The 14,217-nt window shown below is 43.8% G+C and overlaps 1 protein-coding gene across 1 annotated transcript in view; it reads right to left on the reverse strand.

Moving 5' to 3' along the window:
• The window catches only part of LOC118782798 (seizure protein 6 homolog), a 202,396-nt gene extending 192,762 nt beyond the window's left edge, over positions 1-9,634 (reverse strand). Inside the window, exon 1 of the mRNA XM_036536360.1 lies at positions 9,257-9,634. Coding sequence (XP_036392253.1) covers positions 9,257-9,341 — 85 coding nt within the window. The 5' untranslated portion in view covers positions 9,342-9,634. The remainder of the gene's footprint in view (positions 1-9,256) is intronic.
• Between the last annotated feature and the right edge of the window lie 4,583 nt (positions 9,635-14,217).

The following is a 14,217-nucleotide window of genomic DNA, read 5'->3' on the forward strand; positions in this document are numbered from 1 at the left end:
AGACCATCTTACAGAAGCTAAGAGGGATCCAGAGAACCAAGGAACCCTCAAAGGAGAGCTCAGGGAAAGAAGCTAAGGGGATGAAGCTAAGGGAACCAGGAAAATTGTTCTTACTTATCTAAGGCCAGTTATACAAGGTTTACTCCACATGGGCACATGGCTCAGTCACTCTGAAAAAACTCACGCCTCCAATTGCAGCATGATCTGATTGTACAATGGGAGCCCATGTAGACACTGCAGGACAAAGACCTGAGAATCTGCAGTAAACTCTGGGTGACCCCTGTTGGAGGTGTCCTTTGAAGTGCCAGGTGCCTCAGAGGGGTTACTTACCACACATGCAGGGCTGTGCCAGGATGTTGATGTTTGTGTTCGTCTTAAATCAAGAGCAGAGTCCCAAAGTCCATTTACAAATGGCACAGCGTTTTACTGCCTGATAAAGGTGAGTAGCCATGCAGAGCCCAATCCTCCCCTTACCAGATGGCCAGGGCCATATACATTTTGAAGATGCTGAGAGTAAGCATTGTAATAAACTTGGTTTTGGTTGCAAATATGTATCCACATCCCCTACAACTTACTCATTATCACTTTGATGGGTTATTAAAAGCCAGATTGCTTCTGGTGTATGATTTCTTGTCAAAAGCAGGTGAGCAGAAGTGAGACATTTTAGCTTGACGGCAATGAGTAGCACTCAACACTGGGAGAGTGTGACTTTTTTCCCTGTCAAACACATACAGTGTATGTGGGGCAAGTGGAATAGGACAAACTGTGCAGATCACTTTCCACCTCTTTCTCATTTGCATTGCTCTACCCGAATCAGTGCTGTACACAATATCCCTGCAACATCATAACATTCCTCTGTCAAGCTTACAGTGGCCTTCACTTTCCTGCTGATTACGTCCTTTGAGCAGAATCTGCTGGAGGCCCTGCATCCACCAGACCATTTCTGGCGTCGAACCAAATGGTTTTGCTCCATCTGCTTTACCAAGGTGATGGTTCCAATGGCTAATCGCAGTGGCAGAACAGGCTGGGCCTTTGCTTCGCCCCCTGTCCCTAGTGGAAGTGCCTATGGACGCCAGTATTGCCAGTAAAGGCAGGAGAAGCCATCAGAGGTGTAACCCCTCTGCATGTAAGGTCAACAGCAGGCCAGGAAAGGAGAGGGCGAGAGGACGAGGGCGTGAACCCAGAGCATTAATGCTTCCCCTTCTCTACACAGAGCAATTGATAGTGCGAAAGGCCCTGGGGACGCCGAGCCTAAACTTACACACCGTGTTGCAGAGGAACCAGGGCAGGAAAACTGACACTGGTGGCAAAGATGTCCTGTACACTGAGCGATAACTTTCCAACTGCAGGCTAAGCACAGCCACACAAAGCTATCACACCACAAACTGACACCTACAATGTTATCACACCACAGTCTCCAACCTAACTATGCTATCACACCACAGTCTCCAACCTAACTATGCTATCACACTACAAACTCTAACTTAACTATGCTATCACACTACAAACTCTAACCTAACTATGCTATCACACCACATCTGCCATCATGTTGCCTCTCTTGCTGAAACTCACATCATGTGGACCTTTTCACTATAAGGCCCTCAATGTGGAACCATGGGACAAGACCAATGCAACAGAAAAAAGGAAGAAAGAGAGGAAAGGGGAAGGGAGCAGAGAGGAGAGGAGAGGAGGAAAGGAGAGGAGAGGTCTCTGCATTCATGGGTGGGTCAAGGATTCCAGCCTTTCAGCGGCAACCCTTTCATCTTGACTTTTACTCACTCAGAGGCTTTGTGTATAACAAACAGGTCTCATGGAGTCATGCTTCAGCCTATCAGAGATGACTAAGAAAAGCTCTGCCATGGACATGCAGCTCCAAGAAGAGAGAAAAGTGAAAGACTTCTGGAGATAGGCAGGTCACAGATAAGACGTACTGTTCGCTATCAGAGCAAACTGATCTTTAACATACCAAGCTCAACGAAGAATGGAAGTAACTGTGGAGAAAATGTAGAATTTTTTTTACATGGCCATGTGTACAATCGGGGAGGACATGTGACAGAGGAGGGGCACAGATCTGAACCGCTCAGCGATATCTACTGTAGGACATCTTCAAGAGGACGAGAAACTAATGAAGTGTGGGGGGGGCTGCACTCGAGATAGACAGATTGTAAAATAGATGAACAAAGACTACAGTGGAGCCTTTTCTAACTGACAGCAATTGGAATAAACACTTCACAAGGCGCCTGACTTGAAACGCACAGCACAAATCAGCAGCGGTGACGCCGGGAAGGAGAAGAAAAGGAGGAAATGAGATGAGAGCGCCAGCACCACCGCCTCTGCCGATCTCCCTGCGAAGTGTCAGAAAGCTTTATTCAGAGGTAGCACCCGGAGAGGGGTGGGGGGGGGGGGGGGGGCATTCATCTACAATAATACTCATTTGCAATTGAACAAGTAAAAGGAAACCTTGGAAACAATTAGAGAGGGCGTAGAGAGTCTGAATAGCCCCTTGATGAACGCACACGGGGGGAAACGGGAATAGGTTAATCACCACTAATCCAAAAACAGGTGTCGAACGTTACCACCATCCTCCTAAATTACACGATCATCAGGATTGGAGAGCATGCCATTTCATTAAAAGGGTCGTCATCATCTTTGCCTATCCTTACCCTCCCTGCTCACACACACACACACACACACACACACATAAATGCCGTGAAGCAGTTTTGATTGTTTCACTGCATTTTCCTTAGGTCATGGCTAGAGATAGGGGCTGCTAGCACAAGCATCCCAAAATGATGAGTCTAGTCCTTTAACATTGCCTGAATCGCTAAGATAGAACCCCTTCAGCCTCCTCCCTTCCTCCCCACAGTATGAATTCATTTTGTTTTTACCTTCACTATTTGTTCACGCTTGTATCATATTTTGTCTCATTCCCTCTACTGCCTATTAAAAACACATCTAAAATATTACAAAAAACTACACATGCCCTGCCTCTTGAAAGACACTACACACCTGGCCAGGTAAACTCCAGACGAAGATGATCTGGTTTGTGATGATGTCATTGCTTGTGTTCAGCATTGGCGCCTGAACAATGTCATTTCATCTCTAATGTCTGCCTCCCGGGGCCAGAAAGATTAATAGAACAATTAAGCCTGAGCTGAAGATGCATTCTGTTCTCCACCAGTGCACGAATTCACATTTCCACTTGCTGATGCAATTGGATTTTATTTATAGGACAAAAAGAGATGTGGTCTTCTAAAACAACTTCTAACAGCAAATTATTTGGGGGTTTCATTCTTCAATTCAAACCATTGGTACAGCATCTGTGAGAGTCTCATCAGCCAAGATGGAGCTCATAATGCATAATGAGCAGCCAGATGCATAAAACATATTTTTGCCACAGTTAAAAACTCTGACATAATGCCTGTAAAATGTAACATACTTTCTAAACTTCATATGACACTTTTGTCAGTTTTGATTTGATTTTGTAAAAGGGTTGATCAGTTGTGCATAAATTAACAGCAGATATACTTGCTAAGTATCAATGGTTCAGAACAGTGTCCTCATGAGGAAGAGTTAAAAGGAAGCTTGCGAAGAGTACAGATGCTCTGGTAGGGAGTGGTAGGCAACTCAATTTATGGGGTGAAAAGATGCTGTCCATTTTCTTGAGAATGCAAGGCAATCATGTTACTCATTTTTAATAGTTTTTCTATAGTGTCACATCAAATGACCAGTTTTATTGAAATTCTACACTGAGCAATACAGTGTACAGTGATACATTTGTAATACAGAATGCAGATTTGCACATTATGGTCTTGATACACTACATTCCCATCTGCTCACACCTGGTGTTGGACTTGAAAAGAGGAATGCCATTGCAATGTCATTTTATGTATCAACTCAATGGCATGCCAGTCAGGACTGGGGTTGTTTTTCTCTCATCGTGGGACAGAGAAAATGTCTGGCACCTGTAAACTGTTATATGTGTGTATATATATATATATATATATATATATATATATATATATATATATATATATATATATATATATATATATATAGCATTATGATATACATTTATGTCTACCTCCCAAATTCTTTTTAATGCTAATTTATCCAGAATCATCTAAAGCTCTCCTTCATTTACTTGTAACTCAGTTCTAAGCTTCAGCTCCAACAAGACAAAATAACAAAGAAAAAGCAAAACATGTGGAATAATTATAAACCAATGTGGGACATTCAAGTCAGCTGCTGTTCCGAAGGAGACCCGAAATATTGCTGTCATAACGAGGTGCTGAAACGAGACTCTCACATGTAGACCATCTGCCATGTTCCAGCACTGGCCTGAGATTTATGCCCATACTTATCTGGCCAAAATCGATTCCAACATCAAGTGATTGACAACGTCCTCTACCCAGTGAACACCCCACACCCCCCTCTCTCCTGCCTCCTGGTGTCTGAGATTTCACCCCTCTGGGAGCCATTGATTATCATGTGACCAAACAGCACCTGTCTGGATGCTATTTCTCCAGGGGGAAGTAAAAAGGCTTAAAGACAGTCATTACTGATCATCATCAGTCTCCCAGGCAGGCCATCCTCCTACACAAAAGATCCAAGCTTCTGTGAATTTAAACACCTAGCCCCAGATTCAATCAACCTTCACCCATAACGCTGACTACCGACTAAATGCATGCTATACTTTTATTCTTTACTCAGCTGGGTGAGTGTAGCAGTCACCAAAATTAATTTTAAAAATTCTGTCTGTAGTGGGGGAAAAAAAGCAAAATGGTGAACGTTGACTGGATCCAGGGCTTGGTACTACTGTAAGGTGCTCTCTCTCCATCTCTCTCTCTAACTGTGGCTGAACTCTCTTCTTAAACTGTTACCCAACAGCATCCAGGTCATCTTTCAGTTATTTCACCATAGCAAGCACATTACAGCTCAAATCAATACATGGCAGCACAGAGGTAGGTTTCAAAGTGTAAGCAAGGGGAGCGATATAGATTGGGACCCCATTTTTGGAGTGCCCCTCAGCTCAAGCCAGCACTGTGAGAGAGAGACAGGCAGAGGGAGAGAGAGACACACTCACACAGATATAGAGCAGGTAAGACAGAGAGAAAGAGGGGTAGAGAGAGGGGGAGAAAGAGACAGAAAGAGGGGGAAAGAGAGAAAGACAGAGAGATGGAGAGGCAATAAGACAGAGGGTGAGAGAGAGAGACAGAAATGCTAACAGATGGACAGTGAGGCCAGACCCATGAAGAAGAAGAGAGAGAGAGACAGGGAGGATGAGATAAATGTAGAGTATAGTTTGTCTGTGTGTGTGTTGCGGGGGTCACACACGCAGTGTCCGTATTTCTCCCTGTGCTCCAATCTGCACATTCGTCACCATCAGCAACCTGGCAGCGTAGCCAATGCACAGAGCCGGGAGCTCGTCCAGCTCCCACACAGGGGTTATCAATCTGCTCTCTAATCGAGAGGAGCCACATCCCATCCCCACATGTTAGAACCCAACCTCACACTCCCTGCTCCCTGAGGAGCTCACATAGGCAGTATTATAACCATATGACCTCACCCTCTCTCTCTCTCTCTCACACACACACACACACACACAAAGCATTTCACAAAGCAGTAGAGCTGTGTTTCTCTGAGAGAGTGGTTCTGACCCGTATGCTCCCAGTGCACTGCCAGACCAGTCTAAGCCACTAAAGGTGTCCACCAAGGCAGGACTGCACCATGGGTAAGCTTTGCTGTGCTTTAGGAAGCCCCATGGGATGCTGGGAAATACTGTTAGGGCAATGGGGGCACCTTCTGTTCCTTTCAGGTATAGCCTTTCATTCTCTGCCCCTCAATCTGTCACACACATATTCACACACGCACAAACACACACATACACACAAACACACACACACACACACACACACACACACACACACACACACAGGCTAGCTGTGTGCTATACTGCCAATATTGCAGAAGAAATATGTCAACATTTAAGGGCAGACAGCCACTATTCATCTGCGCAAATGCTTGCGAGGGAGGGGGGTGGGGGCAGGGACTCATAAATCAACCTCCTGACCTTCACCTATTTCTGACACAGCAATTCACCGGCATCGGTCCGCAGCGGCTCCTGCTTTTAACCGGACCGGTGGCGCTCAGGGCCGATTGATGGATGCGCGCATTAGTCAGAGTGCTTTTCAAGGTGTGCGCGCGGGAAAGTGCCTCACTGAAGGCCTCGTGCCCATGATGGACGTGGATGCATTGCGGTCAGAGGTCAATATCAGACAGTGACGCTGGGTTCCAGCTAGTCGACATGCGTTGGTTTTCAGTTGGATCGTCTGGAGTGAGACCCGAAAACTAGCTGTGTGCTGCTTAATTGCATTGTAACGCAACTGCAGTGTTGTCTCAGATATGCTTAATCAGTTGTAACGGGAGAACAATAGGTCTCTAAGGTTGTGCCTGAAAATGGTTACTCAACAACGCTCTCCTATTTGGAAGAAGACATCACTGAAAATCTTTAATATCGATGCTTTAAAAAACGCGATCAGAAATTGTCTGGTTATTAAAAGCGTTTCCTGCACTTCACCCGTAGAATAAAGACGTGTGCCGCTTTACGCTGCTCATCGGAGCCCTTGCATAATTGCATCTTAGATAGCGAAAATGAAAATGTTAAAGGTTACAGTGCTTCTTGCCTAATTATGAATTATGTCATATTTTCACTGCGGAAGGGGGGGGGGGGGGGGGTTGTCGAACTAATTGGTTTGCAGTTTGTGGACGACAAAAATAAACAGGATAAATGCCATTACTGCAGCTGATTCAGTGTTTCTTCAGTTTTTGCCACGTCTACGTTTATGCGCTCTATGATTTGCAATGTTGCAGGAATACGGGTGAACAGCCCATACCATCTTGGTAAGAGCAGCCGTCGCAAAGAAAAAAAAACATTTAATAGCTTCTTTCAGTTTGGCATTTGTATTGTTCCCTCGGGAGCTTTATGTGGACTATCACTGTAAAGCGATCAGATTGAGGCGTGCGTTCCTTTGAAGTCCATTAATAAAAATTGACTCTCAGCAGCATGAACCGTACATGACGTTTACTTTTGTATGAATTCGTGGGACTGCTATGGACAGAGGGTGTTCCTTTGGGCAGAGGGACGTTTTCAAACAGAAACAAGGTTGAAATTGTATGATTAATTTGAGTCCTTTCTAATGCGTCCCTGGAGAAGCTATGAATAAGGTCAGAAAATGCAGAATAATTTATACTGGTTAAAATGAATTTTTGAATGAAGTTAAACGGAAACGTTCCAAATCATGTGATAGGCCTGACGTGGCAAACCACCACAGACGATTCCAAATTTGGCAGAGTGGAAAGTTTTTAAATTCTGCTGTAAGTATCAGGAGAATGTTCTTCCATATGACGTGGGGCGTGAGCAAGCCTTGTAATGCCTTGAAACGTTCTTAAACCAAACGATTTAAACAGTGGGGAAACTTTGGTGTCAAATGTGACAAGGCCAGGGTGCCTGCAATAACAGTTTACTGGTACTAGAGCAAATATTTGATATGTAGCCACCGTTGTGTCTACATAAAACGGAGGGAATTGCGGTGGTATGCTGAGTGATCCATCCGGAAAACTGAATCAAGTTCATCGCACCGGCACATTGTCCCAGTGTCACTGACCTCCACCTTCAAGAGCAGTTTGAGCATAAATCTTGTAATCTTGAGCCCTTACCTGGGACAGAACCATGTTCGCAACAAGGACCTCTGGACAACAGACGAACGGAGTAGCTCGGGCTACAGCACGCTCAAGGCCTGGCTGATTAATTGCAAACAAATCGATGAAAACAAGGACACCATAGACTGGGACAGTTTATTTTATTCCGATGGAGACAGAGCTCATTACTTGCATCTCAAAATTAAACTCAGTTTAAGAACTATTAAATTAAATGAATTCGGTCTATTTGTGTGCAGTTACAGAGAGGCCCTCCGGCAAATATTAAAGCAGACCCAAGGGTGTAACTAAAGCCTGGGAAGTTTTGCCTAGTTAAACAGTGCGTTTTCGCACTGAGAGAAAGAATAAGAAGGCAAGATGATTTTCAATGCAGCTGTCTTTGGTACAGCATGGTTTTGAGCAATATAATGGAGAACGCTAATTTACCCAACTTTAATTTGAGCCAAATCGCGGGGGGGGGGTTGTCATCGCCGCAGGGAGCCCAGAAACATTGTAGCCTACTTTAACGACTTTCTCTGCATACAAACGCTGTTTTCATGCGCCCCTCTGAAACTTCTGACCACAGTTCCACGTCATTGTATCTGTCTTGCTTTTAAAACCAATAAGCACTAATGATAAAGTACAGGATATAGAAAGTTAAGAACGGGAACTTGAACTTGGCGTTCCCCGTGAAAACATCAACCTCTATTTTGGACGAAGTCGCAGATTTAAGGATTTCTGCAGTTTGCGGATACTTTCCTGTGGTATTTCCAATAAAACTTACAATAATCAGAAAAAAAACTTAACTGGCTGTAGATTCATTTTTCTGCACCAAGAAGAGCGGTTTCCCGTTTGAAGACATAAGATATTTGTGTTTGTACCATTTCTGGTTACTCAGAACATGCTAACATGACAGACCTGTTGAACTAGAAGTTTCAATTTCTTTTTAACTATGAGCTCCGGATATTAAATAGGTGAGCAGAGATTTTCGTATTCAGCATACCGTTGCCTCGACAAAAACGTTTTCTCTCTGGCTGCAATGCATGCAAAAATAGTTTAATTTCCTGACCTCGACTTCACTGTGCAGAAAGATAAAATTGATAAAAACGTATGTACTTTTTCTGTTTAGCTGTATCGATGATGCGCAGCTCTACAGTGATGGTTTGCACCGTCGTGTTCATTCAAGTTCTTCCGATTAGTGAGGTTTCCGCGACTTCGAGAAAGCCATGCTGTACTGAAACAGCGAGCGGATGGACGTTTTTTTAAAAAAAAAAAAACTGCATGAAGCGAAACCGACCGATTATCAACTGTAGCGGACCTCTTAAAAAAATAAATCCTTCAAGGTATCTTGCAAATATCCACAAAGAGGCTCACCAATAAGCAATCGGACACACGGCAATACACCACACTTGAGGAAGCCGTGTTGTCGGGAACTGTAGGGCATTCTGTTCGAAGCTTACAGACAACGAGGATCCCAAATGTGAATCGTATGTATAGACTGATGCACATGTTCAATGAGCGTTCACTGTTGAGTCAGATTAATGAACAGAAATCTTACCTTGACCGTGTGCCTCCATCGCCAAAGCACACAGAATCAAGACCAGGACGGGCACATTCAGTCGGCAATCTCTTCTCGAACACATGTTTTTTTCGAGAGTAGATTCCTGCGGTTGCAGAATGCAATGTCCTTGTGTGAAACACTTTCCTAGTAAAGAGAGAAAAACAAGAGAAAGAAACAAACGTTCGCCCTGCCAGCCCCGCGCTGCGAGACCTCGAGAACACACGGTGCGCAGACGGCAGGTCCCCTTGTTTCAGCGTAGTGATGAGATTTGTAATTGGAATCAACTGAAAGGCATAAAATGTTTAATTTCAACGCTCGCTAAGCGGATTGCTCGCTCCAAGTGCTGTCAGCACCTTAAAGAGCACGCCGCGACCGCTTCAGTACCGCGGACAGCTCCTAGCGTCAGCAAATGGAACAACTTAAGCGATGTGGAAAGTTCGTACCGTACGCAATGTAATACTGCCCTCGTTTAAATAGCGCAAGTATTACATTGACTGTGTTTAATTTATGAACTGTTCAATGCCAACAGCAAGTGGTTATCGATTATAGCGCTCTAAAATTTAATACAGTCATGCTTTGCGTTTTTCCTGTGGATTCTTGTACAAATAGAAAAGGAGGACTCAAACTTTTACCATTTCGGGTTTCATTGAAATAGTTGATAGGGGCTAAAATCTCAGGCTTTACACATTAAGACATAATATTCCAAAGGGACAGTCACATCTTAAATAAATATTGTCAGAAGGCATATTTATTGTGTTTCTCTACCCATCCTCTATTGTATTTTTATCATTGACATTTTAGGTAGATTCATGCATTTACAGTAAGGTCAAAATAGCCCAATCATTTAAAAGCAAGTGGAGATCTCTACGGAAGAGAATGCAATAGGAAAATAGGTTAGGCCATTCATTAAATGAAAAGAACGAGTGTCATTACATTGAATTTACATGTTTGCTTTGAAGTATGCCCAAGGTAACCTAATACGTTTATACTCAAAAACTGACAGCACAATGACAAATTATCTCCACAAAGAATGCTCCAACAGGAAAGTTACATTGGCTATATGGTGTTAATGGTCTGACCTGTGGTTTTATCGTCAGCAGGTAAATGGGTATATCCAATTTCCAAACATATAATTCTAGAATTCATTACTGCATAAAACACAAACCCAAATAGTAAAGTAATGCTTTAAACATAAGATTAATATAGATGATTTGGAAAAAAGAAGAAAACAGCAGGCTGATTAAAAATATTTCCTTGCTCCTATTACCAATGCAGTGACCTCCTCTTCGGTATCCACTGTTTGCACACTGAAAACGCCGAATGTGCTTCCGAATGAGCAACACTCATGAAATAAACATCAAGACACAGACAGCAAGCTTTATGGAAATAATATAGAAATGTTAAGTGATGCCGTAAGAGCTTAGGTGCCGTGAATGTTATTCGGTGAATGTTAATGCATTTATGCTCTCCGCAACTGCTCTCGAAATTCCTTTTGTTCTGTCTTTTTTGTTTTGCTTTGTTTCTCCTTCTCCCCCTTTGGGCCTGTTTAGTATTTGTGGAAACACGCTCTCAGCTCACTCGCCTCCATTAATTAAAATCCAAAGCTCGGGAATGAAACTCGCAATTATAATGTGATGTCAAATTAAAGGGTAGGAAGAAATATATTAAGGATTTAATTGAAATGCTGTTGGGTTCTGAAAGGCCCTCGATTTCAGGGGTGCGCGTGTTTTCAACGAACAGAGGGTCCTCTCGTTCTGAGGGTGAGATTGCAGTGCACTGAGGCATGGTGGTGGGCTGGAGCGCGGGAGAAGACAGGTAAAGTAAATGATCTCCCTCCCTACTTCTGCAGCCCGAGACGCGCGTGCTGAGGGTGCCGTGACCTGACGTGCACTGCGTGGAGCCTCGCAGAGCACCCATTGTGTCACTACAGGCGTGCCAGCCAGCGAAGCCAGATGTTATCGTATACAGATGAGGCAAAAGCTGTCAGTAAAACAATGGTTTTACGGTTGACGTTTGACGTCGTACGGTACACACATACACATATAATTAATAAAACCATGCGCAGTCATTACACTACCAAACATAACTTTGAAATATAACGTGTGCATGCATGTCAACCCCTTCGGATGCCCACCTGTATCACTCTGGAAACATCCATAAAATCCATAGAAAATCCTTAGGATGTATAAATCGCAACAAAATGAATTCGATTTTATTGTGCTATCATCATGTAATCTTACATTTTATAATTTTTACATGATCTATCAGATGTATATTAAATAATAGGCCTATCGGTCTACAGTATAGCTACGATTCTGTGTACCTACAAACCATATGTTTCTATGGAGTAGGCTAGTAATGTTACTTAGCGTTAGCAGCTAGGTAGCAGTTTAGACACATACCAACAGATCCCCAGTCAGGGGCGCCGTAAGGGGGGGAAGGTTGGAACGATTCCAAGGGCCCCAAGCAGACAGGGGCCCTCAGAGATTCTACCATATATTTTTGTTGCATATATAGGGGCCCAGTGCATTAACCTTTCAGGGGGCCCAAAATTCCTACCGGTGCTCCTGTCCCCAGTAATAGTAATAGCGAAGAGTTGTGCTCTCAGGGGTAATATTAGTAAGAAATGAAATCCCAGTGTGCAGTTTTTTATGTTTTATCTAAGGCTAGAGACAGTCAATAAGTTAATTTACCTCGAAACGAGCCAAGACGGTCAGTGACTGTTAACGTGCTAGATGACACATGCATGCGGTCAGCTGTCTTTATGATCATGTTGGTGGGACTATATTTTGTAGTAGCCTATGTGACTGCTACAATGCAAAAATATATACATACCGACATTATAGAAACATGGTTAAGTTATTTAATAATATTGAAAAGGTTGTGAATTTTGCGTGTAAGTTTACGGGAGCCAAAGCCACTCTCTGCCACCAGCCCCCTGTGTGACGACACGGAAGTATTGGTCTATTGTGCGAGACTTCTGGAAACAAGCATCCGGTTGTTGTTCTTTGTTTACCGTAATGTGTGATCGTGTCTTCATGCGTTATTTTATTGTTCTCGAAACTAATAGCACACAATAAATTTTGAACCAAGTTTTTTTTATAATCCGTATGATTTTATTTACGTCCGTAAGCAATTTAACTGGGGAGGTGGGGGGGGGGGGGGGGGGGGGGTGTCCGTATAATTTACGGACATTCCGTATAGGTTGACATGTATGCGTGTGAAATCCTGCACCAAGAGCACATGAAGTCAGTGGAGTAGATAATCAAACGGGCCGCCGCAAGTCTGTTTTTATTCCTGTTATTGCATCTTACCCTCCATTGCCGTTGTCATTACTGTGAGCTGTGTATACCGACCTAAGCCACGGAAGACAGAGTTTCAGGTAGTTGTGGGGGGATTATGAGTTTGCATCGGTTGTGCTTCAAGGCTGTTTTGCTCCGGAGATCTCATGCGGAAGTGCTCGAAATATTCAAACGGAATTCTACTGTCAGCATATTTCAAGCCGGTAGGGAAAAACACACAGCACCCGGCGATCAAATGAAAAAAAAGTAAAACGCAACTAAACATTCTGCCTGGGTAGTGTATTCCAGGAGCAACAGTACTGTGAAATATGCGGCCTTCAGCCAAGCCGAGAAGGCCGCTAGCAAGAAGGGGGGGGGGGGAGGTAAACTGAGCATGAAACCAGCCACTGCGAAGGATGCGCAACTCGCGTTACGTCCCGCGAATAACTGAAGGTGGATATGTATACCTCATTTGCACTGAAAACTGCCCGTGTGAAATATCACGCTCACAACTGTGACTGACAGAGCGATACTTTCTATTAAAATAAGCTTGTTATATTTCTGGGCACAGAGGTCGGAAGTTGTAGTTAAGTCTTCTACGTTCGTGAGTTCGTGTCGCTGGCAACTAAGCCGCAATGCAATGTCCGCATTAGCAACGGCCAGACACGTACAGCTTCCATACTGTGTACCCGCGCTAACTGTCCGACTAACGATCGGGCATGTTTTTGGTGTCAATTGTCATTTGTGCCTTTAGTGTAAGGCATGATTCATACGCAATGTTGACACGAAAGTATGTAAATTGAATGCCTTGGTCAGCACGTGAGCACTTGTAAAGCCCTGATTTAAACATCTAAAATGCTTTCAGGGCAAGCCCGCAGACAGACTAGAGGGACTCAATAGGTTTGATTTCAGCTCTCCGTTTAGTCCAGTGTGGCCGGGACAGACTGCCAATAACCACACGTGGGAAACAATGACCAGTGTCCCTACATCACGAAGCAGGGGCCAACAGCAACGACATTAAATTCATGGCATTAATCTAGTAATGAGTCTCTAAATCATTGTTTTGAAGTGATAGTGTTTTGAGCACTGCTGACACTTGTTTTGTATGCGGTACTATAGGCTACATAATACCTCCAATCGAATCTAGGAAATAACGTGTAGAGTAGCCAGTGATAATAGGTAACCTATAGGTTACTGGATTGTATTGGATCAGTTCGAGAATTCCTAGGGCAGTGACAGGCTTTCCACAACAGCTATTCTTTTAACGATCGCCTTTCTCTTCGGGGACCAGGGGGACCCCAAAGCACAACGAACGTGAACAGAACTGTTTGCATTTGAAAACCAGCGACAGGTGCAGCAGCACAGCGACAAGTAGGCTATACTAGTGCATTAGTGTGAATATGCCACGTACTGAGTGAGACTGTGTCGAGACCAGCGAAAATATCTATACAGTCTGGTTCAGACTGTTTCGAAATAGCGCTGTTTGAAACTGCATGCGTGCCGAGCTGCGTGTGTGTCTCTGTGTTTGTCTAGATTTATTTTAAAAGTACTGACTCACTGAAACCCTCTGGCGAAAGCATCCCATTTTAGTGGATTCTGTCCACAGCGTTATGGTGACAGGCGCTGCTGGTCGTTAGAAAAAATGGCGGTACATTTCAGCGGACGTCTAAATCTAGA

This window comes from Megalops cyprinoides, chromosome 9, assembly GCF_013368585.1.
Source record: "Megalops cyprinoides isolate fMegCyp1 chromosome 9, fMegCyp1.pri, whole genome shotgun sequence".
Classification (NCBI taxonomy): Eukaryota; Metazoa; Chordata; class Actinopteri; order Elopiformes; family Megalopidae; genus Megalops; species Megalops cyprinoides.